We start from the raw sequence: 26,336 nt of genomic DNA on the forward strand, positions 1-26,336 counted from the left end.
TTTTCCCCTTTTAATTATTTTTAAGCTGCTGCTTAGTTTTATTCCCCTCCACGATTTTATTAGAGGGATGATTTGTTTAAACTTGTACTCAGATTTGGAGTACAAGTCTGCTGTTTGTAATTAGGACTCAGATTAGGAATTATCAGTCCTAATCTGAATAGGATTTTGGGCTCAGCCCTGACTATACATAAAGCCCAACGTGGGAGGCTCCCCCATAGTTCATTATTAACAAAATTCTGCTTCTTAGCCTTGCTGTTATTGCTGCTGCTCTCTGTGAGTGTATATCCTTGTGGATCTCAAGGTGATACAGGGTGGGTGGACTCCTGCGACTCCTTGCATCGTGAAGATCGAGAGATTTCTTCAAGTTATCAAGCTGCTGCCATTGTCTCTGCAATTCAGTAAGTTTGAACCTGCAATTTGATTTCAAACCACCTTCTTCTAATCTGTCCAGCCATTACCCTTCATTAGACCTAATCCACACCCCCCCTTCCATCCATCAAACCCTAACCTCCATTAAACCTGCAACTCCTACCTCAACTAGGACTCCCTCATAACTTCAGATCTGTCCATTAGTTTCAAACCACACTTCCAACATACAATCCCCACACTTCTCCCTACACTCGATCCTAAACCCAGCTCATAACTCCCACTCTATCCCCTCCATTCCTCCACTCCATTAAAACCCGAAACCTGCAACTCAATTCTGTCCAAATTGCAGAATTTGAAAACCTTCCCAAATCCTATTATTTATATGCCATAAAAGCACCCTAGACCTGCACATTAAAACCCTATAAACCCCATTGTCATTGTCCAACCCTAACCCTAGTTTTGACCTAAATTAGTAAACCCTAACCCAATCGGCCAGCCCTTGTGTGTGACCCCATTACCCTGGCTCCTAGTGGGACTACTCCTACCTAGGACTATATTAATCGGGGTCTGTTTAAGGCCGTATAGAGCTTTCTTAAGACAACACCCTTTCCCTCCAGCTGAGGGAAACTTGAAGCTTGGAGAGGTTTGCATATACACTTCCTCTTCCAAGTCACCATGCGAGAGTGCCTTCTTCACATCCAACCAATACAATGGCTAGTCTTGATTGGTTGCCAACGAGAGAAGGACTCTTATCGAATTATGTTTAGCCACAAGGGCAACTATCTCCTGATAGTCAATTCCATACACTTGACTATATCCTTTGGCCACCAATTTAGCCTTATATCTTTCATTAGTACCGTCTAATTGGTACTTGATTGAGTAGACCCATCTGGATCTACTCGGATCTCTCCCCTTTGGAAGATCAACAAGCTCCCAAGTACAATTCTTCTCAAGGGCCATTATTTCCTCACTCATATCTTCCTTCCACTTTAGCTCAGACATGGCCTTAGTGACATTCTTGGGAATAGGAGTTGAGGAAAGAGCAATTGAGAAAGCAACACCTATAGGAGAGATTGCATCATAGGAAACAAACTTGGCTATGGGATTAGTACAAGCTCCTGTTCCTTTCCGAATAGCAATGGGAAGATCTGATGTAGAAGGAAGGGAACAAGTATTACCCGACTCGGAAAGGTGAGGCTGAAGATGAGGATCCAAAGAGGATTCTTGGTAAGTCTTTCTTTCCCTTCTTGTGTATACAAGTAACTCCTCCTGGACAACCTTCTTAATATTAGGTTCCCTTTCAGTACCAGCTCCACTTGAATGGTCTAATACATCGACGACATCATGCTTTCCCATGTCAAAAAGAAAGGAAGGAATAGGCAATGGTTGAAAAAGGTGGAGGGGGACAATATTAACAAGCTCTTCGCTTCCACTACTCTCCCCCTTAAGAGGTGGCATATGGGGAGTAAAAAAGGGCACAAATTCAAAGAAGGTGACATCTTTGGAGAGAAGCCGCTTCCTATAAAATGGATGGTAGTACTTGTAGCCTTTCATAGAAGGGGTATAACCAAGGAAAATACATTTAAGAGCTCTAGGAACAAATTTAGTCCAAGCAGACTTATTAATATGCACATTGCGCACACACCCAAACACTTTGGGAGGAAGAGAGAAAGAAGAAACACGGGGAGACCAGATTTCCAAAGGAGATTTGAAACCAAGGATACTAGAAGGCACACGAAATAGAAAATGTTTTGAATAGGCAGAGGTAAAATATTCATGAGAGTTGTTCGATAGCTGCTCGTAGACCACTCTTTCCTTATGGTCGAGCTAATCTACGACCGTTTCCTTCCTTGAGGGGGGGGGGGGGGCACATCCCAGTTTGCCAAACACGGTCAGAGGGGAAAGAAAAGGGAGGGGATTATCAAGAAGACAACAATAAGGAGAGCATCAAACCAGAAAATCTTAGGGACATGCATACTAAATAGCAGTCTCCTTGTGAGTTTTTCCCCCTTCCTTTGTACTGAAATTGTTATGAAGATCTTCATATTTCTTCACTAGTGTTTTTCCCACAATCTTCGTAGCCTCATTTCTGGCCAATTTACACCTTTTTAGATCCCTTACATCCTTAGCCTTTTGCCATTTCTTAAAGGTAGCTTTCTTAGTCTTAATGGTTGTGTAAACCTAATCATCCCACTACCAAGTCTCTCCATAGAGGAATGTCGTTTTCCTTCCAAAGTTCCAATTCGCCTAGGACATCTTTAGCAACTTTCTTAATACAAGCAGTCATCTCGTTCCTCATCGTATTAGTGTCTCCATCAAAGTTCCACTTTCCTTGTTGACCACTTTATTAGTAGATAATTTCAAGGTATCTCCTTTTAAGCTCCACCACATAAGCACACCTTCCTTATGATTTGGCGTAATGGGATGCATATCCATGACCATTAATCTATGTTGTGTGGTTATACTCTTTTCTGTTATAAACTTACAGTTCTTACATAACAACCTATCGACCTTCTAGTTAGAAAGAATCTATTTGGCTTCTACGATGCCCACTTTTGAAAGTAATTAAATGCTCCTCTCTCTTTTCAAAGTATGTGTTTACAATGGATAAATCATAAGCCACGGCAAAATCTAAAACTAAAATCCCCTTCCTCATTTCTCTCCAAAACCATATCTTCCACGTCCTCCCAACATATCCATTCAGATCACCCCATATAACAATAACCTTTTCTCCTTGACTAAAACCTTACTCTATTCCATCCATCTTTTCCCAAAATTGCAACTTACTACTTTCATCCAATCCTACTTGGAGTGCATAAGCGCTAATTATATTGACAACCTCTTTCTCCAACACAAGCTTGATGGATATTATGATATTATCCTATCACCAAATCTTTTAACATCCACCACATCGTTCTTTAAATATTTATCCATTACTATGTTCACTCCACTTTTATTACTTTTCTCCTCGTGTACCAAAGTTTAAAGTTATCCAACTCCTTAGATTTTTTACCCTACCGTCTAGTCTCTTGAATACAAACTATATTAATCCTTCTTTTCCTTATAACATCAATCAATTCTACACTCTTACCCATTAAAGATCCAAAGTTCCAAGATGATTATCTAATCTTACGCTTTTGGACTAGCTTATTTACCTGCACTTGTCCACTGTGCGAGAACCCTTGCCCACTAGTCACTGCATCTGGGTGCCGCCACGGCGCGGCGCTTACAGGGGACGCCCTAGCTAACCCTTGCTATCTATTCACCATACCCAGCTTAAAGTGTAGTGCATCACATGCGGGGAACACCCTAGCATGACATTGAAATTATTAGGTTCTAGAATCCATGTAAAAAGGGTTTGGTTAGGGTTTTTTTTGGTGCTGGCTGCCGACCTGATGTACCAACCCTCCTCCTTTATCCAGGCTTGGGACTGGCAGCAAACAATAGCAGAGTTACAGCAACGTACAGGAAAAAAAACCAGTAAATTGATCATGGTTGAAAATGGAAGTACTTTGAAACCAGCAATATAGTATCAATATGACGCACCGCAAGGTAGGATGTATCTCAAATATCAAACTCAGAGAGAGAAAACAGGTGTAGCAGAGTATACATCTTCATACGCAGGTATACATTTTTTTCTTTTTCTTTTTCATCACTTTGATACCGTGTGACAAAACCTGGTCTTAACAACCAGGACCTGTGAAGAAGAAGAAAAAAAGGTAGAAGATGGGAAGTGGGATAAGGAGAGAGGAGATCACGTATAGGGAAAGAAAAGAGCCAAGGTTAGATTAGATTGTCTAACTGTAGACAGCAATTTTTATTTATATAGTTGATTACAATAATTAGAAATAGAAGCATAAAAGACTTCCAACTCTTTCTAAACTTCGCCATGTATTATAAACACCACGATGGGTACCACAACTTAATGTAAACACACCACAAATTATAAACATCACCATAACTAGAATTTCAACAATAAAGCAGTTGTTCTTCTCTATATTGCTATTAAAGAAAAGTTTCGATCCTAAAAGTGAGTGTTGCTATTTTCATTCTTAATGCCACTTCGTTTTACTTTTTCCAGCAACAAGGTCTTCAATTGTCCCCCCGCCCCACACTCCAACAAAAAAAATGAATGAATGCAGATAATGGAAATAGCAACATAGGTTTATCTGTTGATTATAGATCTTAATAGCTTGTTACCTGCTCCTGATTTGTAATTAAAATTGCACTCCATAGGTCCTTTAGTCTGGCTTAGCATAAAACTTGTGAACCCTAAAACATTCCATTGTAATTCTAACTTGGGATTTACCTAGGGGTGTCAATTATAAGCCCGCACCGGTAGGGCCAACCGAAACCAACCGGGTAAAAACCGAGACCGACACGACCGACTTGTAACTGTGCCGGGCTTAAGGACCGACTGTTTGTTAATCAATCGTTCCCAGTGCAGCATGGGAGACCGACCGACTGACCGAATGTCTCTTTTAAGTGATTTTCTTAATAAATTTTGATTTAATCATTGCTGGAATTAAAGGGTTTTTTTGGGTAATCGAACTACAGGTTATTGGCACTTGGCAATTGACATTATAAGATATAATATTTTAAGATATATAATGGTTAATAGTGGACAAGAATGACAGATTGTGACATTTATAGTTTTTATAATATATTATATCCACCGATCACTTCTCTTCCTCTTCCTCTTCCTCTTCCTTCTCTTCTTTCTCTTCTTCTTCTTCTTCATCTTGCGTTTCAACCTTCCTAACTCTGTAAGCGAGGTCAAAGCTTTCCGCTATAATTCTATGAGACAAGAAACGTGACTGCTAAGGCCTAAGTACCTTCACACCGTCGGTAACTTCTGATTTGAGATTTGGGGTTTTCCGCCTTTTCCTTTCCTCCAAAGTTGCAGACAAGCTTGTCCCATATAGATTTGAAATCCAAGTTATAGTAATCTCCTCCCATCCCTCACTCAACCTTTCATAGTTTATTAGGGCTTTGGGGCTTTGATTTAATAGCGATTGACGATTAGTGGCAGAGTGTGATGGAATCAGTTTTGCTATTTCATAACCACTTTTATCTCTCTGTCTCTCACTCTCCTGTGTCAATGGCCTGTCTGCCAACGTTTTTCCTCTTCTAATGCCCATGGCCAGCTCTGTTTGCCGTAACCTTCTCACCCTCACAGAGTTGGGGCTCTTCCCTAACAGTTTCAGGCTAAACGGACAGTCCCCCTGCATCTTTGATATTCTTCTTCCAACGTTAATCTTGTGGGCACAGAGATTTGGGACAAAATTCGGTTAAGCCCGGCAATCGACCGACTGTTTAGCAGTCGGTCACGGTGGGAAGATTTGTAGACCGACTCTTTAATCGGTCGTGTACGGGCTGGGATATCAAATTGGTAGGACCGATGAAGGTTCGACCGAAACTGGCCGAGACCGACCGGTTGACACCCCTAGATTTACCCCATCTTCAGTCTTCTCAACTAAAATAATACCATGTTTACCCCCATCACAGCATACACCTGGAAACTTCATGTTTGATATTTGCTGAAAGTACTTCACATGTTCTGGCTGCTTAATGATTGGTGCTATAATTGACTTTCTTATCTCTTATGAGTTGAAAATCTCTATATTACTCAGCAAAAAGATTTCATGTGGTTAATGAATTAGGTGCAAAGCGTCTTGTTCCGCTTGGTGTTGGTGATGATGATCAGTGCATTGAGGATGACTTTGCTGCTTGGTAATCATGCATGGGTTTTGTTCCTTCTATTGCTGCTAATGTTATTTTAACTAATTGTGATCTTAATGTGGGAAGATTGAGGTCCTAGAAGGACCTATGGTTAACATTTTTCATATCTTATCATTAACCTCATGGTTCTTCCTTTATAGGCGAGAAACATTGTGGCCTGAATTAGATAAGTTACTGCGGGATGAGGAAGATGTTAATACGGTGTCTGCTACATACACTGCGTCTGTTCCTGAATATCGGGTTGTGATTCATGATCCTAGTGGTGCAGCCTTGGTGGATAAACACTTAAATTTGGCAAATGGAGGTACTGCAATTGACATTCACCATCCTTGCAGGTACCTGGAAACTTGTGTGTCCAATGATTCCTTTTGCCCACTCCTAATATTGAAAACTAATGCTGTTTCCTTTTCTTGAAGAGCCAATGTTTCTGTTCGAAAGGAGCTTCATAAACCTGATTCGGACCGATCATGCATCCATCTGGAGTTTGACATATCAGGCACCGGACTCATGTAAGTTATGCTTCTTTATTCGTCTTGAGTTTATAGTCAGCAGTGTTCCCCCTGGCTCCCTTTTCTGGTCGATTTATCTTTTGAGGGCATCCAAGGGAACTTAAGAGAAGTGCCGATAGGTCAGAATTGACATGCATCCATAATTTAGCAGTGGATAAGGACTTAAATAGAGTGGAACCACAGGGTTTATGTGTAGCTAACCCATGTAGTTTGATAGGGCTTTCTGAGTTGTCATTATCACGGCACTTTTACTGTTCGTGGTATTATCACCTGTTAGTGCAATTTATATACAAGTGAAAGTGAAATGTGAAATGTAACCCATCGAGTATCCTGAAACATGAAAACAAAATAATGATGACTGTGATGTATAGAGGTCCCTACTTCCCCTTCTCATCTAGATAAGAAGATTTAGCTCGTAATAAAACCCATGATCCGCAGGTTAAACCATCGCTTGAGTGTCAAATGGTTTCCTCGTCCTTTCATTTATTTTCTCTAATCCGCTAGTGCAGGTGGCAGTGGTGGCTATTTGAACCTTCTTTCTTTTTTTTATGTGGGTAAAGCTGGGATTGAACAGGCATCCTCATGGTTACATCTTACATTATAGTAATGTAGAAGAAGTTCAAGTAAGAACCACTCTACAGTAGGATCGATATACTGATATTCTCAGGCTTTCATGTAACAATCGAACATCAATTCCAGTGGCTGATTCAGTCTTTTAAATGGTCTTCAACAGATCAGCAACTTTCTAGGCAGAACTCTCACTAAAATTGATTGGAATAAAAGATAAAAAAAAACATAGAAAATAGAAGAAGATATAGATGGTTAAATAGGATTGAACCTCTCACTCTCTCCCTTGGGTCTCTCACCCACGGCCTCTCACCATTACTGCATCTCACAGCTACATGGTTGTAAAAACAACTCTTTTTTTCTTTCATTAAATCGTGACTCGTGAGGAACTCCAAGGGAGTCTATTACATTATATACGCAGCAAGGCTTGCCTCAAAAAAGAAGGAAATAAAAATAGAAACTTACAAGAAAGGAAACAAACTGGAAAAGGAAACTAATACTTTCTTATACTGAAACTAAGTTGCTTGTAAAGACAAACCAACTTATTACAAAAGGAATAAACTAAAAATAGAAACTAGATCTATGCCTAAATAGAAACTAGGGCTATGAAATTAGCAGCATCTAATCTTCCATGCCAGCTGTCCATATGACCTACAGCGATGTTTACGTGAACAATAACTCGTGGTACTGTTCATTTGAACAGAATTTTTTTTTTTTTTTTTCTTTTAATTCTGTCTTGGCCACTTCTCTTCTTCATGCTTCTCTCTGGGCTGGGGCTGCCTTATGTGATGTTCGTGTTCCATTGAACCAACAAAAACCTGCCGCATCATCAGACCAGGTTGCCTCTCACAGCCCACAAGTACACTGGGCTGGTTTTGGCGCTTGTTCCTGCGGCCACACATGGACCTGTGATCTGCATCATATAGACCTTACATTCATCATAAAACTTGCATACCAATGTATGTTAAGTAGTGCAAATATTAAATGGTTATGAATTTTTATTTAGATACGAAACTGGAGACCATGTCGGTGTTTATGCTGAGAATTGTGATGAAACCATTGAGGAAGCTGGAAAATTGCTGGGTCAGCCTTTGGATTTGTTGTTTTCAGTTTACTCGGACAATGAAGATGGTACGCCCCTGCGAAGCTCATTACCACCTCCTTTCCCTGGCCCATGCACATTACGTACTGCCCTAGCACATCATGCAGATCTCTTGAATCCTCCTAGAAAGGTACTAAATCTAATTTTGATCAGTTGTATATCATTATCTGGCCTTAAGTTCTGCTATTCCTGATGTTTGAATGTTTGATTCTTTATTCAGGCTAGTTTGGTAGCATTGGCTGCTCATGCATCTGAACCCAATGAAGCAGAAAGACTAAAATTTTTGTCATCACCAGAGGGAAAGGTTCACAAATTATTCCAATATTTTTCGTTTTCTGGTGGTAGTCCCAAGCAACTTGTTGGCTGCTTTTTCCTGCTTCCTTTGTCCCTTTTTTTTTGGGTTTTTGTATGTATCTGCTGCTTTTAGTTGCTATCTTTTTGTTAATTTTCCTTCTATTCTCAATTCACAGGATGAGTACGCACAATGGGTTGTTGGGAGTCAGAGAAGTCTCCTAGAAGTAATGGCTGAATTCCCATCAGCAAGACCTCCCCTGGGTGTTTTTTTTGCAGCTGTAGCCCCTCACTTACAGCCCCGTTATTATTCAATATCATCCTCTCCAAGGTGTTTCCCCACCCCCCTCCCCAAAAAGAAATTTACAGTCACAATAACTTAACCATGTTACCATTTTAGGCAGGCTCCACATTATTTATTTGGATGGTGTACTCTTTGCAGATTCGCCCCCTCTAGGATTCATGTAACTTGCGCTTTGGTCTATGGTCCAAGCCCCACTGGGAGGCTTCACAAGGGTGTGTGCTCTACATGGATGAAGGTAGGAATTGATCCCTTCCAATGTGGAATACAGCATTTTTGTTTTACATGTTTAAATGTAATTATTATATGGAAGGCTCTGACTGGACTTTAAGTTGAAAATTTTCGAGACTGAATGGTAGATGTTGTCTAATGCTCTCTTTTAAATATTATAGCATGCAGTTCCTCTGGATGAAAGCAATGATTGCAGCTGGGCCCCAATTTTTGTTAGATCATCAAACTTTAAGTTACCAGCAGATCCTTCCATTCCTATTGTCATGGTGGGGCCTGGTACTGGATTGGCACCTTTCCGAGGATTTCTTCAGGTTATTTGCAGAAGTTTGTGAACTTTTTCGTCAGGTTTTGTTCTCTTTGTATTTTAAGTTGAAACTAATCCCCATCCTCCTTTTTCAGGAGAGACTGGCTCTGAAAGAAGAGGGTGCTAAACTTGGCCCTGCTCTTCTCTTTTTTGGATGTAGAAATCGCAGAATGGTAATGAATCATAGTCATAGTACTATAGGCTGCTTGTTCCGTCCAATATTAGTTTTCCTGATTTATTGACATCCATAAAATATTTATATATAATTTGTATCCATTTCTTATACATTAATTCCTCATTTAAGTTCTTCTTGACAACTTTAACAATTTTACACTGCAAGTAATATATCACATACTCATTTAAAGGAATAACTCAACCCGTGTTCTATGGATGCTAAACTGAAACCTGTCTGAAAAAAAGCCTAATCCCAAAATGCATCTCTCTGATGTTCTTTCACAATTGTTGATGCTATCTTTTGTCCAAAGTATCTCAAAATGAATAAAGAGTAGTTGTTTTGGTATGGTATATTCCCATTTTTATTCATGTTTCATTTTGGCATCAATTACAGCTTTGTATGTCTCTTCTTCTACCCATTTTTTTTTAAGGTGTGCCTGTTTGTCTGTAACCATGCTTTTTTGCCCCATATGAATTGATGTATGAGTTATTTAAAGGGGTAAAGGATGTAATTTTACTACCCTCTTCCTCATTCCTCCCCAAAAATCGGTTTGTTAGACTTTGCCATGTCAAAGAATGAGAACATCACCTCCGTGCAGCAACAACTAAGTGGCGGATGAGAATGAAGAAAGCCATTGGGTGTTACGAACAGGAACCTAAGGATGCAACGTGGCGGATTATTGTTTGAGGTGTCTTGGTGAACTGTTTCAGGCTTTCAGCCATGGCTTTGGTTGGGACTTGATTTGGGAAGGTCGAGGTAGGAGATGTAAATCAAATTAAGAACTTTGATATCATAGTCCAACTTATTGCCTATTATTGCCTAAATGATTTGTAACATGGTTGAGCAAATCAGGTTATTGTAGACATGAGTTGTGAGTGAAAAAGCCCCCCAAAAGAAACCACCAACCAAGGAATCCACATCTCTGCTATGTCCCCAACAAACTACCAGAAAGCATCACACTATGTAATTTGTTATCGGCTGAGTGATCTCGAATTCTGACCAGAAATGCAAAACATTGAACCAGCTTCTTGGCCCTTCGCTGTGGAACAGGAACCAATGCCTTCCTCCAACGCAGGGATGTCTGCATCCTCGCCACCTGCCTCTCCTGTGACGACGATCATGGTGTCAGCAGATATATTCCCAGTGAGGCTGAGGTCTATGTGCCATAGGATATTGGCAGCGAAACAGCTGTTGGAGTAAGTGCAACTGGTCTAGACCCATAGGTGGCCAGACCAGTGGTGGAGTGAGGCGATGGTGGTTGCTGTCAGTTCACAGGAGAACCTTTGATTCAATCAACTCTTTTGAGTAGCAGCAGACGAACAATAGAAATGGAGATTCATAAACCGAAGCAGGAGAGAGAGTGGGGGGAGGACTGGGGGCAGAGCGAGGGTGTTGTGGGAAGTTGAAGGGGGATGGGGGCGAGAAGAGGGGGTTGGAGTTGTAGGGGGAGGGATGAAGATGTAGAGGGCGAGGGGAGGAGGGGAAGGGGAGTGGACAGGAAAGGGGGAAGGGGAGTCAACGCAGGAGAGGGAGGGGGAGAAGGAGAAAGGAAAATTACGAAAAAGACCCTCCAATTAAATGAGAGAGAAATATAATGAAGTGTAAAAAAGAAAAGAAAAATGGTTACAACCATCATTTGTAACCACCTTGGTTACAAACAGATTTTCCCTTTTTTTTAAGTCTTCCTGATGTAGGACAAAACATGAAGATAAAGAGGCCAAAACATTGTTCACGTTAACAGTGCCACAGCCCCTAATTTGCCTTGGTGGAATATTATTAGAAGAGCTTGTGGGGCCCAAGACCAGATCATGTAAAGACTTTTTAGAACGGTCAATTTTGTCTATTTGTGGGGATTTAGAAGTTTAGTTTAGTTTCTAATTTTATATTTAGAAAGTAGGCTTAAGTTTCTATTTTTAATTAGACTTGGTTCCTATTTTTAATTAGACTTAGTTTCTATTTTATAGTTTCTAATTATGTTGGCTGAACCATAAAACCTAGTTTTTATTTTCGTTAGGTTTCTATTTTCTCTTTTTCTGGAGGAGCAAATCTTGCCCTCTATTAATTGTAAGGCTGTTGTAGCCATTCCCGATGATTTATCTCAGTTGAATGAAAACAATTTTGCTTTGCTGTAATTATGACTTCTCAAGTTATGCATAAGCGTAAACTCCTAAGATGAAAGTCTCGTGAATTCAAGAACAGCTTGACTTTTGAGTGCATTCATACGACATAGTGAAATGAAACTTGAAGGGCTAAAGGAACGTTGCTGGGAGAGCTAAATCCACCTATCCCAACTTTCTTATTTCATCTTCTCCATCTCCTTTTCTTCACCATCGAACCACTGTGTTACTGTGACCATTCCACTGCTGAGAGTACCATGCGAACACTGTTGCTGCTATATCAAGTTGCTACTGCTGCTGCTGGAGACCATCACTCGAAGGTTGAAGACAAATCTCCACACTGCTGTTGCTGTTGCTACTTAGTTCATCGAGTGGGATTACTGCTGCACCTCTGCAACCACTGTGACTGCTACTTGCTAATTCCATCTCTCCCTAAACCTTCATCAACCCTGCTGGGTTTGACACACTCCATCTCCATACCATTCCTCCACTCAGTCCATACTTTTCCTCGATTCCACAGCCTGAACTTCTATTTTCCCTCTTACCTTCTATTTTCATTTTCAGCCTTCCACCTTCAATCTTACCCATTAGAAGTGACCAAAAGTTGCAGATCAGGCTTACTCCATCCTACCCATAGTATAAAAATTCGTTAAAACTCGATCGAGATTTCGAGAATCTCGAATATCTCGGAACTGAAATGAAACACCACTTCGAAATGAAAAAATACAATAACTTGGTCGAGATTTCGACCATTTCACGAAATTTCGGTACTTTGTAACATCTCGCCGAAATATCAGCAAGATGTTACAAACCCAAGTTATAAAATGTCCAAATCTCGTGAGTCTAGCTCACAAGGCTTGCTTTTTTCATTTTCTTCCACCCATTTCTTCCTCCACTTCTCTTTGGTGATTTTTGAACCGGCCTTCGAATCTTTGCCGCATCTAGGGACGTAGTGGATCGTCTTTTGTGGATGACATCTTCTCCTACCCAACCCACCAGTCGTACCCGTACATGCTCCAGAGCAGTCATATCACAGTGGATGAGTGGGTAGTCGTGATTCTTCACACTTTGGTGACCCATATCCTAGGATAGGTTACCTTCAGCATGTTGAATGCTATTTACATGGTAACTGTGGATGACTAAACTCGTTTCTTCTCCCAGACTATGACATGGCATTCATATGTCCTACAGTCAGAGAACAATGCACGTCGGCTTCATCGGACTATGAGTGGGGTCGATCCTGGACGGTGGAGTAATTATTATTAATAGGCATTTGTGTCACTTGATAACTACTTGACTTGTATTGGGAATTTAAGATATTGATGTCATTGACTTATTGTACTTAATACTATGACTTATGAGTCATTGAATTTATGTTTCCAAGTGAATTTACTTGTTTAAATTGCTTATTAGTTATTATGCCCTCTAGTACTTAAAGTCCTAAACAATGTGTATGTGTAAGTAACTAAGTTATACATTAGGATTCGACCGTATACTGCCAATCAATGGTGCAAATCCAAAACACCATTTTGGGTGACTATTTTTTGCAATTTGAACATTTACATGTGTTTATATAGCCTAAAATAGGGTTTCCGTGAAGTTTCAGGCTTTAACTTGGCCTAAAACCCACCGAAATGCCCTATCGAAACCTTGCAGAAAAAATACAATATTTCGGCTGAAATATCCAAAATTTTGGATATTTCGGTCAGACCGAAATACCGAAACGAAACGAGATTTTAAACATTGATCCTACCAAGGCCTACCCTCGACCTGAATTTGATCACCATCACATGGCTGAATATCGAGATTCTGTCCAGTTTTTAATTCTGAATGGTGCTATTTTGATGTTCTGCTGCAACCTATTATCGATCCTACTGTAGAGTGGTTCTTACTTGAACCCCGTCTACATTATTTGATATAATGCATGACTAAATCTAGGTCAGAATTAGTCCCAGTTAGCCCACAGTAATCAATGAATAAACCCAGGTATAAGGGCTTGAATCAACACAAATTCAGAATTAAAAGGTGGTGCTGGAACTCAGGTTTCAGCCAATAGAATGGGCCAATATCAAGGTCGAGTTCAAGTAGGGACCTGCATAGGTCACTCCCAAAGTTTGGGCCAATTTGGAAGGCTAGAAACAGTCAAAGAGAAAATTCACCAAACTAGAAAGTAGGGGACTTAGCTGTAGAAAACAAATCAGCCAGTAGAATAGGACCAAACTCAGGTCGAGTCGTGTTTGTATAGAGGAGAAGCTCTATAGAAAATTCCAATCAATTCTGATGGTGAGATTGAGAGATCTAGAGCTTGCATCAAAATAGAAGGTTAAGGCCTACAGGCCAAACCAGCCAGCAGCATGGTCGATGGTTGGGATCGAATGTAGGTCTCCTTGACAGGGGTCAGCCCTCCAAAACTCAGCCAAATCTGATCAGGAATTACTGAGTTATGGTCCTCACAAGTTGCAGCAGCAAGACTGGATCGCAGGAGCAGAAACAGCCTCAATCGAATGGGAGAAACAGCAACACAGGAGCAGAAGTACAGGCACTCGATTGTCCTTCAATGGTGGGGCAGTCACAAAACACAGCAGGAGCACATAAATCGATGGAGAGACAAAGAAGTTGAAGGAGGCAGAAAATAGAAGGTTGGGATAGATGGATTTCGCTCTCTCAGCAAGGCTCCTTCAGCCCTTCAAGTTTCACACATAACTTGAAAAGAAGTCATAATTGCAGCAAAGCAAAATTGTTTTCATTCAACTGAGATACATTGTCGAGAATGGCTACAGCAGCCTTACAAGTAATAGAGGGCAATACTTGCTCCTCAAGAAAATAGAAACTACTAAAAATAGAAACCTAATGAAAATAGAAACTAAGATTTTTAGTTCAGCCAACATGCAAGGAACAAAATAGCAACTATTTCTAATTAAAAATAGAAACTTAAGCCTACTTTCTAAATCTAAAGTTAGAAACTAAACTAAACTTCTAAATCCCCACACACAGACAAAATTGATCCTTCTTTTAGAAAGGACGGTGAGTCAAACCAAGATTTTTCTGGTACCAAAAAGTCTTCACATGATGTGGTCTTGGGCCCCACAAGATCTTCTAATAATATTCCACCAAGGCAAAATAAGGGGATGTGGCACTGTTCAAGTGAACAGTGTTTTGGCCTCTTTATCTTCATGTTTTGTCCTACATCACTTCCCTAGTGTGGTTTTTGATGTACGGGTATATATATATATCACATGAACCTTATATATTCAGTGTATTATAAACCACCAAGACAGTTTTCAAATATTCAGGGTATGGTTTGCGTCTTCCTTGTTATATTTGCAAGATGATGCTTCAATTGTAAAACACCTCATCAATAACATTTTGTGCATGACCGCACAAGTATAAACCTTAACACAATGCTTCAATAACAAAACTATTTTCTGGACAGCCAATAAGGGCTAAGAAATTATGGTTTCTCTTCAAGAAATGCCCAACTTTCTTTTGCAGACACTTTGGAAATAGAGGTTGACAATTTGGTGCTTGACAATTTTTTATTTTTTTTTTTGGTGGGATTTCTATCGTTAAAACCTAGCCTCTCAAAATGAAGGTTAAAGACCTGGTAGAGATACATTTGGTTGGTGAAGAATAACATGTAAGTGGGTATTAAAATGAAAACCCTTAAATGAAGCAAAATTTAATTTCTTTTTTCTTTAAAAATCATTGAACTAGGACCAAGTTAACTGACAGATTTTGTAAGATTTGAGTGGATTGTAAGATTCATGAATTGAATTTTTAGGAAAACTAGTGGAAAGACAACTTCAGAGAAAAGACTCAAAATGTAAGATTCAGATCAAAGGTTCTGATTTATAAATCAACTCATGCATGACATGTAATTGTTAGAATTTAGCATTGGTTTCCTCCCTTCGCAAGTTCCTGCTATGGTGTAACATACTAACATGTACCTAATATTGATCTCCATCTGTAGGATTTCATCTATGAGGATGAACTCAATAATTTTGTTGATCACGGTGCATTGTCTGAGCTAATCATTGCATTCTCACGTGAAGGACAAACAAAGGAATATGTTCAGCATAAAATGATGGATAAAGTAAGTAGGCAGTAGAACTAATTATAGTTTGCAGTTCTCCATAGCCACATCTTTAATTGTTATGCTGCATGTGCAGGCAGCACACTTATGGGGTCTAATCTCCAGTGGTGGTTACCTCTATGTATGTGGAGATGCCAAGGGCATGGCTAAAGATGTCCACCGGACATTGCATACCATCGTGCAAGAACAGGTATAGAGTTTCTCTCTCTGATTTAAGTCATCCATGTCTTCAAATTCTGGCCATGGAAAATCTATATATTGGAAAGAAAAAGGAACCTTGCTTTCTAGTCAAAGTGTCAAACTGATACACTGGCAGTGGAAGATGTTGAACGATTTCAGTGGGTTGGATGTTTTCCTTCCACCCATTCTCAACTGTACTTTAAATTAATGGACGTATCTGTAAGGGATATCAGGATTGCTTTCAGCTTATTCTTCATCTTTAGGTTGCATTAAACTCAAATTTACTAGAAAGTATTTAAAAAAACTTCATATACTGGAGAGAAATGCTACTGGTATCAAATCATCTTGCATATCTTTCAAGGGTATATTGGTAAATGCACCTTGCTTCTGTAGCTATTTTAACTTGGAAAGAAAGTGTTTCTAAAGTAGTGTGATAAGTTGCTGAATGCTAAGTTCTATTTATACACTTGGTTGGTTTATACCTTATATTTTGTGCAAGAAACCTCCTGTTACAAATTTGATTTATTTCAGGAAAGTACGGATCCGTCAAAGGCCGAGGCTATAGTGAAGAAACTGCAGGTGGAAGGACGCTATCTTAGAGATGTCTGGTAATTGTTTTCACAATTGCCATTGCACTGGCTGCCTGCTCTGTCCTGTCAAAATATGGAAATGTTCAATGCATTTATCGTCTTCAGGCTCAAACCAGTTTATAAGATTCCTTGCCACTCACAAGGGTTGTTTAGCTGACTGATGATGGAAACAGAAACTGGGTTTACTGTGCAAGTGAAAGTGGCGGTGATTTATTTATGCTGCTTGAGCTTGTGGCATTTTTGTACTCTTCTCATGGTCAAACGGAGGATTTGTTTCTATTTGACTCTATTCCATTTATTCAAATGTCACTTAGCAAGGGTTAACAGAGAAAAATGCCATTTAGGAATCACATGAGTTAACCTAGATACGGAAATACTCATAGGTCTCTCAGATGTTTTGCTGGATTGACTGATGGTACTGGAATCTGGCCAGAAGTTGATCATCAATGTAAGATTATATACCGGATTGCCTTGTAAGGTAACAATAGTAATATGTTGGTAACATATAAGGAGGATGATCATCAGTTGTCGAAGTGATATTACAACTTTGATCAAGTTTTTTAATTATCAAAATTGTATGTGCTGTTTATGTTGTTGCTATTTCCTAATTACTGCTATCATTTTTAGTTTCCTTCTGGTTTTCTCATCCCAGAACGGCTAAATGTAAAGATGTGTTAATGATATGCCAGCAGAAGCATGTGCAAGCTTGTCAATGGTTTATGGTATCTTTATATCTATGCTTCCATATGCAGCATATGCAGAGAAATGAAACAATGCCCTCAGCCATTGCATGAATGACCAAAAGTGCCTTCAGGTGAATTTCTATTCTCATGTTGATATGGCTGCCTGGCAGCTGAATCATTCTGGCCTCGCGTGGGGTGTTAGGGAGAAGGGATTGAGTCTGGATTAAAACTTGTCAATCACCTGCCTATTACTAAATCTGGAGTAATTCTCTGTCCAGAGTCTACAACACACACTATGGTGGAAGTGAAATTACCACTCAGGTCTGCCTCCATCCAATTGTAGATGGGGGTGGGGGTGTGGGTCTCCCAACCTTGAAAGTTTGGAGCATTCACGAGAGCTACAAAACCTTCAATTAATGGCTCAGTAACAAATTCTCAGTGTCTCAGGGACACAGATACTTTGTTAGGAAGAGTGATAGAAACACCTTCAATTGGCCAGGTAACATATTCAAAAGGCGTTAGGTATAGAGATACATTGTTAAGAATAGTCAGTTTAACTTAACCGCATGTTTGTTAATAAGAAGATTACCTCTCCAGTTACATTGCTGAACATCTTGATGTGTCACACAACTATTGGTGATGGATTTGAGCAGTCCACACAGGATCAGAACCTCTCGGAACTTTTAAGACTCGATGTTTAACTGTTTAAGTAATCAGTCTGCATGATCTTGAGTATTAAACATCCAATGAATGGATTACCTAAATTTTCCATTTTCTACGTTTGGATATCCTTGCAGGCGATTCACTTGCAGAGTTGCCTCAGGGTTTGATTGTTGGAAGGCTAATATCAACTCTATTGTTGAACGACCATTTTTCCACCAAATTACAAAATTTTTGCAAACGTGTATCTGTTTCTTTAACATTGTAAGCCAGTTGCTAATACAGTACCACAATTTCTCTGTTATTTCACCCATCACACCTTCAAAGATTAAAAAAAAACACAAAGGATGCAAGAGGTTTCCTCCAAAAGAATTTGTGTTTGACCATTTAATGTGAACACCCATTTTTATCTTACATGTAGGAAAGGAACACCAAATCGTTCCTTTATTCAGTACAGTGTAACAAATGAGGATAAGTATACCCTCTCCAATACTTGATGTAAACAGTGGCAATTTCACCAAAAACACAAATACTGGCCACTGCTAAGTGCTAAATGTCAGGACATGTCATGCACGAACACATTTTGCCCAAGCAAAAAACTGGCCAACTTTTCTTGGAAGGGAATAATCTGCAAGGAGAGATGAGTCGTTTGCCAGATCTTCGGCACTTGACCACATGTACACTCCCCGTTCTTTCTGATTGCCAGGAACAGTGTTGTCCAGTATAAACGCCACCAAGAATGCCACCACCATGTTAAGGGACAGAAGACCATTTATAGCAAAATCGAGCTGATGACATCCATCAATAGACATAAATAGGTCAGCTCTCTACATTAAGTAAAACAATACAAAATTGGCTTTCCTCCAATCATAAAATGTGATGCCCATCTTTGCCGACGAATACAAGATGGCACCACTGTGCAAATGGACCTGTACACAAGTCCAATGCATGGACACTGGAAGTGTTCTAGCAAAAAAAATCCTATAATAGATCCAGACGCCATACAATCAACATGTTCTTCAATTCAGCCAACGAATGGATAAGCCAATCCATACTTAGAACATAGAACATATGGGTCCAACACTTTCTTTTGGATGATAAAAAGTAGACTTCCACAGAAATATTGTAAAATCCAGTTATAAAAAAAATGAAAAATAAAAACCAGAATCAGACAGGGATGCTTCATTGATTTCAGATTGCAGTAGAATGGCCCATTCAGTAGGCAATGAATCACCAGCATATATCCTTGTGAAGTGCTCTAGGATCTTTGCTGAGTCACAGGAGCACACTAATTGGATGATATGAAAATGCGTGGTGTGTCTAAAAAAAGTGATTGTAATTATTTTACTAGTAGTGCATATCTTGTACTTACTTCTCTACTGCCAGTGTGAACCGGTCCATCAGATGCTGCTGCATAAGGAACAAAATAACTTGGCAGTATAAAGCTGGAATCTGGTTGATACTGTTGGAAATATGCAGGAATGGATAAAGATAGGAACAACGAAACACCAACTATCGTTATGTTTCTAAAGCTTGCGGCTTGAACGTACTGCAATGTCGATAGACCCAATGCCACTATCAGAGCCCACACAAAACAAAGTACAGAAGCTGCCAAAGCTTGTGGTATTGAAGCTAGAAGGGCACCCACTTTTCCTATCAGACACAATTAAAACGAATCAGTACATTGCAGCAAAGCTAGACATGTTTTGTACAGTCATAATGCATAGATGTACACTTCTGGATATCACACCACCTATAAATGAAATTAAAATCAACAACACTGCCCCAAGTTCCACAGCTTTCCGACTTGCCACTTTTGTAATGTCAATGGTATGCAAATTCTCTGTCAATGTTGTTGAACCACTGCCCGTACCCCACAGTCCAGCCAGTATACTACAAATGCCTTCCAGTCCTATTCCTCTGCTAACAATTCCTGGTGTTGGGGGCCTTGAATTAACTAGTAAAGATGCAGCGTGATATGTTCCAACCTGGTGAAGTTGTACCAAATGCACTGCAGTTAGACCCAAAAGGTCACTATCAATGTTCGATTCCTTACTTTGTATAGCATCCGTTTAGATGGGGCTCCTTGTCCCTCTCTTTTGTCATTTATAATAATATTTTTTTTCAGAAACAAATGTTTAATTCCCTACTGTTATCAGTGAACAGCTGGTATTCATTGAAAAAATTATATGTTACACACTTCATTTTGAAATTCTCTGTTGTCACAGTTGAATTATATATGCTACTCACCGAATCCACTGTTGTAACTATTGACACAATGATCATAATAATGGAAGTCCTCAGGTGGAATGTAGGAATGCCCCACTGTAAAGGGTAAGGAACTCGAACCCAAGCAGAATTTATCCATGCACTGGACACATCTGTTCGACAATGCTTCATGGTAAATGCATGTTTTCTACATTCATCAGATAAGATGTTTGAACTAGGTATGTTGGTGCCGCAGCCTTTGTAGTTGTACGCTCCACCAGCTGTCATAAAGAATGCATATGCCCAAATGATTGCAACACTAAGGGGAACCTGCAATATAATATCAGAAAGGTATAGTAAAGTAAAACCAAAAAAAAAAATGGGGAAGAAGCTTTGAGTAATATCCCCCCCCAAAAAAACAAGGAAGGTTACGTGAGGAACAATATGTGTAAAGCTCATTACATTAGCTAATTTCCTACTTCCCAGCATTTACAGAAGGGAAAAGAAAAGTGCATCCTATTCATTCATTCATTCATGTAATAAGTGTATGCAATTCATTAATGATTCAATGCGGCAGCATCCTATTTATTAAGTAATTGACAACTAGGGAATGTATGGATAGAAGAGAGAGAGAGAGAGACAGAGACTATCCATCTCATTACAAATTGGATTGTTTGGATGAATATGTATTGCAATCCTACTGCAGACAACAGAAGGTGATTATGACAATAAAGAAACGCTGAAGGATGTAGTGATTATTTAAGGGGATTCCCCCTCCCCCAAATTGTACAGTACAGCACTTTGCAACACCTCAAGGATATTTTATGCTGTGTCATTTTCCCTTTAAAGGAAACTTCATGCAATGCAAGATATATTCTCGAGGTGTTGTTGTTCAATAAAAACCCTTTTCCTCAAGATCCAGAGTAGCACTTTATTTTGTGCAACATGCTGACTGAGAAAGCATATGCATATGACAAATTTTTGTAGTGGGTCATAAACATAAATTTCTTTCTAATAAGAAAATAAAAGAAATGTACAGATCCAACTTTATGAACCAGTGAACACATATGCCAACTGAGTTGACATTAATTCATAGGTAACACAGTTGAATTATTTAAAGAACTAACAAGGTGAAAGGCATGAAGCAGACTGAAAATTTAACCACAAGAATTATTTAAAGAACTAACAAGGTGAAAGGCATGAAGCATGCATACCGCATAGACTCGGAATATCCGATGCCCAAATATGGAAACCCCTTGAAGGTACTGAAACCAAATTAAAATGGAACTATAAGTGAGTGTTGCAAACATATTTGAAAGCATTTATTCAAGTGAAATTTTATTAGAACACAGAAAACTTTAAAAATGGTTAAATTAAATGAGAAACGCTTGTGGAAAGATAGGTGTAAAAGTCTCTGTTTGGAAAATGCAAGAGGGGAAGTTTCTTACCAGACTGAAAATAATAACTAGAAGTATTTGGGGAATGCTGATTTCCACACAACTACCAGCTTGAGGAAATCCATAGGAAAAAAATGCTAAACCTACTGCAGCAATTGTTGGTGCAACCACAATTGGGTTTATCAACCTGCAGCAGAACATTATATAAACAACAAAGAATGAATAATATAAGGTTGCATGCAATCCAAACATGGATAGAACAGTAGTAATCTGTGGCACTATGAGTGCAACTTATAAAGCAAATACTCGCTACAATGGAGCTGCTCAATAGAAGTGGCACCCTTCAAAAGATGATCAAGTTTAAACTTGATCAGATGTTCTTTTTGTTATTGGAAGCCTTTAACGGATGATTATAGTAGATCTAGTTTTCCATTTTTAAGGCCGTTGGATCATATATTTCCGACAAGGTGGTCAGGATCTTCATAGAGTACTAAAAGGCTAAATTTCTAAGGTGGTTGAGGGATGAATCTCTAGCAACAATCTTTTGTTATAAGTGTAAATTTTCTTAAGGACCAAGATTCCCCAACAAAAGACTAACTACATACTAAGTCTGAGAGCATGCTCTACTATACAGTCATGGCAACTTCAGCTAAACAAAAAGCAAGAAGCAACTAAGAACATATAAAAGAATCCAGCCTAAGACCTCAAAGGATAACCCCCACTGCAGACCTTGTTGGCAGAAGCCCAAACACAAACTAGTCCACAGCCTTCAAAACGGTTAAATAGGTTGGTCCCTCATAACCTCAAAATTTTCATCATTCTCGTTCATACAAATGAGCCAGCAGATCACGGCATAATTCTTTTTCCCCAAGCCTAGAAATGTGAAGCGAATAGCACCTCTTCTAATTGGTTGATAAAGAGGTGGAAGGAAACAAAGAAGTCAAGGAATTTTTTGATATTGTTAAGGAGATCCATAACAAGGTTCTCTTTATAAGTGTATTATGAGGCTTTTGAATTCACAAACAGATGATTTACCAGGGTTTGTGAGATATTTTCATAAGCAGCTCAGTTATGCTCAACCCAGTTTTCATGGTTAAGATAAAACTATAGTCTCTTAATCCTGCTTTTGTATCTCTTGTAATTATGTCTTTGGTATTTTTCTTGCATAATTTTTTTTTTTTAATTTTGTTTTGATATCCTTTTCTATCTTTCTTCTTTGTTCCGATGAATTATTCTTTTCGTAAATCCCCCCCCCCTTTTTGAAACACTTATTTAAGATTGTAGCTTGTAAAGCACAATAATTACGAGGTAAAGTATGTGAAGTGGATGAGATACAGTTCTTGAAATGGACAACTTATCCAAGTTGGTGGGTGCCTGCATTGTTGAAGTGACAGGTTAGATCAAAACCAATCTATGTACTTTGAGTTCCTAATCATGTTAAAATATATATAGTGGCCAGACAAGAATTTTCCAGCAATCGAAGGTAGCTCAGCCTGTATGCTTGCTTGTATTGATACCAGAAAACTGGATTCAAAAGTTTAAGATCCGACTTAACCCACGCATAAGGTAACCACTAGCTCCGCTCGCCCAGCAAAATAAAATAAAAAAGACATGGAAATCTTCGCAAAACTGTGATGAAATTTTCCATTTCTTATTGAACATGTCACAGCATATGCTCTCTTGACAGAGAGAAACAACAGGCTTAGAGTAATTCCAAGAAGAATCAAGTTGTGTCCGGTTCAATGTACACAGATCTGAATTACTTCAACAATTGCACCATCAGAGAATGGATCACAAGGTAAAAGAAATTATAGATTGCACAATATGAGAACTTCAGGATACACACTTGTCTGAAATGACACCAACTTTACACGGAAAAAAAAAATCAGAAGATTCCCAAAATACCTCAGAAGAAGAGACATGAGACCGGTGTATCCCAGGAAGCTCTGGAAAATTGAACCAACAATTATAGCCCCTTGTAATTCCTTCATTATCTGCCTAAATTTCTGTGATATTAAACAATCATTAGCAAGTATGCTTAGTCAGTTGCAATTTAAAAGGGAGGAAAACATACGAACAGGAATTATAGGGAAGAAAAACAACAAATCCGGACTATTACCACGTACTCATTTTGACTTGCCATGGCAATTTTTAGGAATTCTGACAGAATAGTTTCTTTAATGATAAATAACAGCAAATTTTGAAGAGGAAGAGAAAATTTGTACAAAGTAAAATGCCTATGTATAAGTTCATCCCATTTCCCTAGGGAAGATCAATTATGAATGGGTTAACATTCTCATCCTAAAATAGTTAATATAAATAAAGTCTCATCTTTTAAAGGCTTTATCAAGATTGTGCTAAATTACAAACGAAGGTTAGGGAAGCATATCTTAAAATATTTACAACTAAGAAATCTTATCTATAACATAAAGGATCTTTCGAAAACCTCTAGTATTTTCACAAGAGTTCTAGAAAAAAAAAAACTAAAACAAATATCTAATAACATTGAAAATTGTCTTTTAAAGCATTAAAAATACTTGCAACAAATTTAAAATGCCTAGCTCTAGGTAAAATTGCAAGCAGTATATTCTGTTAATGGAAGAAACTTACATGTTCAGTAAGATTTCGGTAATCTGGAGAGTTCATGATAACTAAAGCTGGAGCAAGATATACGAATGAACCCCCTTGAATTAAAGGAAGTCGAGTACCAAAGTAGGAGTGTAGTATTGTTGTAATACCAGAGACCAAGAGCATTGTGGAAATCACAGTAGCAGTATCCTTCTGTTGTCATGATTCAAAGATTATACCAATGGTAACAAATTGTATTAGAAAGCCAAAAAAAAGAAAACAGTGAACAAGAAGCTTACATCTGTTCCACCCATTGCTGGTACCATGACTAAGGGAATGAAAATAAGTGAGGCGGCCAATGATAAATAGTGCTGTAAACCATAATACATAAGAGGGACTGCAGTTGGAAAAAAAGAGAGTAAAAAATAATATAGATAACAGACACTGTTTATACAAATCAATCAGAACTCCGAATGGAATCAATAGAAGCCTGAAATTAGTTCTTTTTATTTAAATAAATAATATGTTTATCTACAAGTAAAGAAGAGTAACATTTTGGTCTGTTAACAATTTTGAGAAGGTATTATCAAATACAAACCTTTTTGTTTTTTGGTTTAGGCATCAAATACATATTGTTATCATGTGATGTTACTCTTCCGATCAGCCAAACCTTTTTTATGCATATTATATTCCTCTTCAACAATCTCTTGTCCAGTTTAACTTATATATTTCAGATTTGCCTAAGTTTCATGTGTTTGTCAAAAACAAATTCAAGCACCACTATCCTACTGAGATTGTTTATTCAATTTTAATAAGAAATCAATGATTAATCTAAATAATTGACACCCCAGACCCAGTGTATTAAATCGTGACCAAAAGAAGAATGAAGAAATCATACTAACCAGGACCGGGGTTTTCTCTGAGTCCACACTTCATACCAGATGGTCTGAGCCATCCCCCGGAACAAGTTTCTGGAATCTCGGGAGAAACATCAATTTCCACTCCCCTATTGGTCTTGTTGTCATCTTCCTTGGGTTTTGCAATTGGAGGAATTGCTGGAGCTTCCTGCCCACTCCCACCTGCTATGTCATTCCCGTTATAACCATCTTTCTTGTCGTCTTCCTTTGAAGCCACAATAGGCTCATTTCTTCTCTTCTGTGGTTCAACTATCGCTGGTTCGTTCCTCAAACCGTTACCAGCATCACTTCCATGCTTCCTCCCATTCCCAGGAACAGAAACAGGCTCAGTTTCAGATCCTCTGTTCTCCCTAGTACGACCCAAAATCGGATAAATTTCAATTTTCGGAGAAGACTCACCTCTCCAATCCAGACCTCTCTCTAAATCAAGCCCAGCACCGTCATTCTTCTCAATGGGGTACCTCTCGCTGACACTGGTAGCTGCTTCTCCTGAAAAGTGGGGATTGAAACCAGTTCTCTTGGCCCAAGATTTCAATTCTCTTGGGTTGTGATCAGTCCTTGGGAAAAATGGCTCGACGTTCGGATGCCAAGAGCCAGGTTTCTGCCGACCTTTTTGCATGTCGACCTTTTCTAGGGTTTTTGAGCTTGACCCTCCTTCCATATAAGCTTTAATTCAACTTGGTATCAAAAATTTTCCCAGAAGAAACGAAAGAAAAAGGAAAATTTCTCTGCCCTTTTTATAGAAAATTTCAGTGTGTTTCTAAGTTCTCACAGTGACATCAAGAAACTGAAGAAGAAGATGAAGATGACGATGATGATGAAGGAAGCATACAACTGATTGTTATATAGACATAGAGAAATAGCTCTGTAAAGAAGGGGGAGAAGAGAGTAGAAGCAAAGAAAGAACAGATCAGATCGAAAAGGTAATGGCCGAGAAGAGGAGGGGAGTGCGAAGTATTAACATTTGCTCTTCCTCCTCGTAAATGATCACGATGACGAGTGAGTGCATGAGAGTGGAGGAGTGAGCTCGAGAGTGAAGAAGAGAAAGAGGCATCTTTTCTCCTTTTTTGTTTGCTACTTTATTTGAACTTTTTAACTTTCTGATTTTGAAATTACTACCGCTAGATGTCCGTTAGAAACGACCCGGAAATTTCCAGTGTGTGTGACTTTTATTTATTAAATTTCAAATGGCGGCCATATCCCCAAGTCCTGTGAGGCTGTGACCTCCCATCACTTTTCTTCGTACAACAACTACTACAAGTTTGCTTCGTTCCCAAATACCATTTCTGTATATGGTGGTTTTTTCTTTGGAAACTAAAATTACATTCTAAG

General features: G+C 38.9%; 2 protein-coding genes across 2 annotated transcripts in view; one reads left to right on the plus strand and one right to left on the minus strand.

The window, feature by feature from the left end:
* Positions 1-17,144, plus strand: part of LOC122661613 (NADPH--cytochrome P450 reductase-like) — a 28,310-nt gene extending 11,166 nt beyond the window's left edge. The window contains exons 8-19 of the mRNA XM_043857067.1: positions 6,033-6,102; positions 6,252-6,446; positions 6,528-6,620; positions 8,194-8,419; positions 8,510-8,593; positions 8,760-8,911; positions 9,023-9,119; positions 9,274-9,423; positions 9,512-9,589; positions 15,679-15,801; positions 15,878-15,991; positions 16,513-17,144. Coding sequence (XP_043713002.1) covers positions 6,033-6,102; positions 6,252-6,446; positions 6,528-6,620; positions 8,194-8,419; positions 8,510-8,593; positions 8,760-8,911; positions 9,023-9,119; positions 9,274-9,423; positions 9,512-9,589; positions 15,679-15,801; positions 15,878-15,991; positions 16,513-16,593 — 1,463 coding nt within the window. The 3' untranslated portion in view covers positions 16,594-17,144. The remainder of the gene's footprint in view (positions 1-6,032; positions 6,103-6,251; positions 6,447-6,527; positions 6,621-8,193; positions 8,420-8,509; positions 8,594-8,759; positions 8,912-9,022; positions 9,120-9,273; positions 9,424-9,511; positions 9,590-15,678; positions 15,802-15,877; positions 15,992-16,512) is intronic.
* A 1,131-nt stretch (positions 17,145-18,275) lies between these two features.
* LOC122662711 (nucleobase-ascorbate transporter 11-like) lies at positions 18,276-25,687 on the minus strand. Its single transcript, XM_043858426.1, has 10 exons — positions 24,990-25,687; positions 24,387-24,484; positions 24,130-24,300; positions 23,425-23,525; positions 21,571-21,706; positions 21,337-21,387; positions 20,165-20,452; positions 19,668-19,902; positions 19,287-19,567; positions 18,276-18,702 (listed from the first exon to the last, which is right to left on the minus strand). The coding sequence occupies exons 1-10, from the start codon at positions 25,663-25,665 to the stop codon at positions 18,481-18,483; spliced, it is 2,259 nt and encodes a 752-aa protein (XP_043714361.1). The 5' UTR covers positions 25,666-25,687; the 3' UTR covers positions 18,276-18,480.
* Between the last annotated feature and the right edge of the window lie 649 nt (positions 25,688-26,336).

The sequence above is a fragment of the Telopea speciosissima genome, chromosome 5, assembly GCF_018873765.1.
Source record: "Telopea speciosissima isolate NSW1024214 ecotype Mountain lineage chromosome 5, Tspe_v1, whole genome shotgun sequence".
Classification (NCBI taxonomy): Eukaryota; Viridiplantae; Streptophyta; class Magnoliopsida; order Proteales; family Proteaceae; genus Telopea; species Telopea speciosissima.

Bases quoted from the DNA above. Each gene is read 5' to 3' on its own strand.
- LOC122662711 (XM_043858426.1), bottom strand. From the start codon at position 25,665: ATGGAAGGAGGGTCAAGCTCAAAAACCCTAGAAAAGGTCGACATGCAA. The intron at 24,485-24,989 runs GTTAGTATGATT...TTCCAACTGCAG, and splicing joins CAGAGAAAACCCCGGTCCTG to TCCCTCTTATGTATTATGGT. The intron at 20,453-21,336 runs GTATGCATGCTT...ATTATATTGCAG, and splicing joins GGATATTCCGAGTCTATGCG to GTTCCCCTTAGTGTTGCAAT.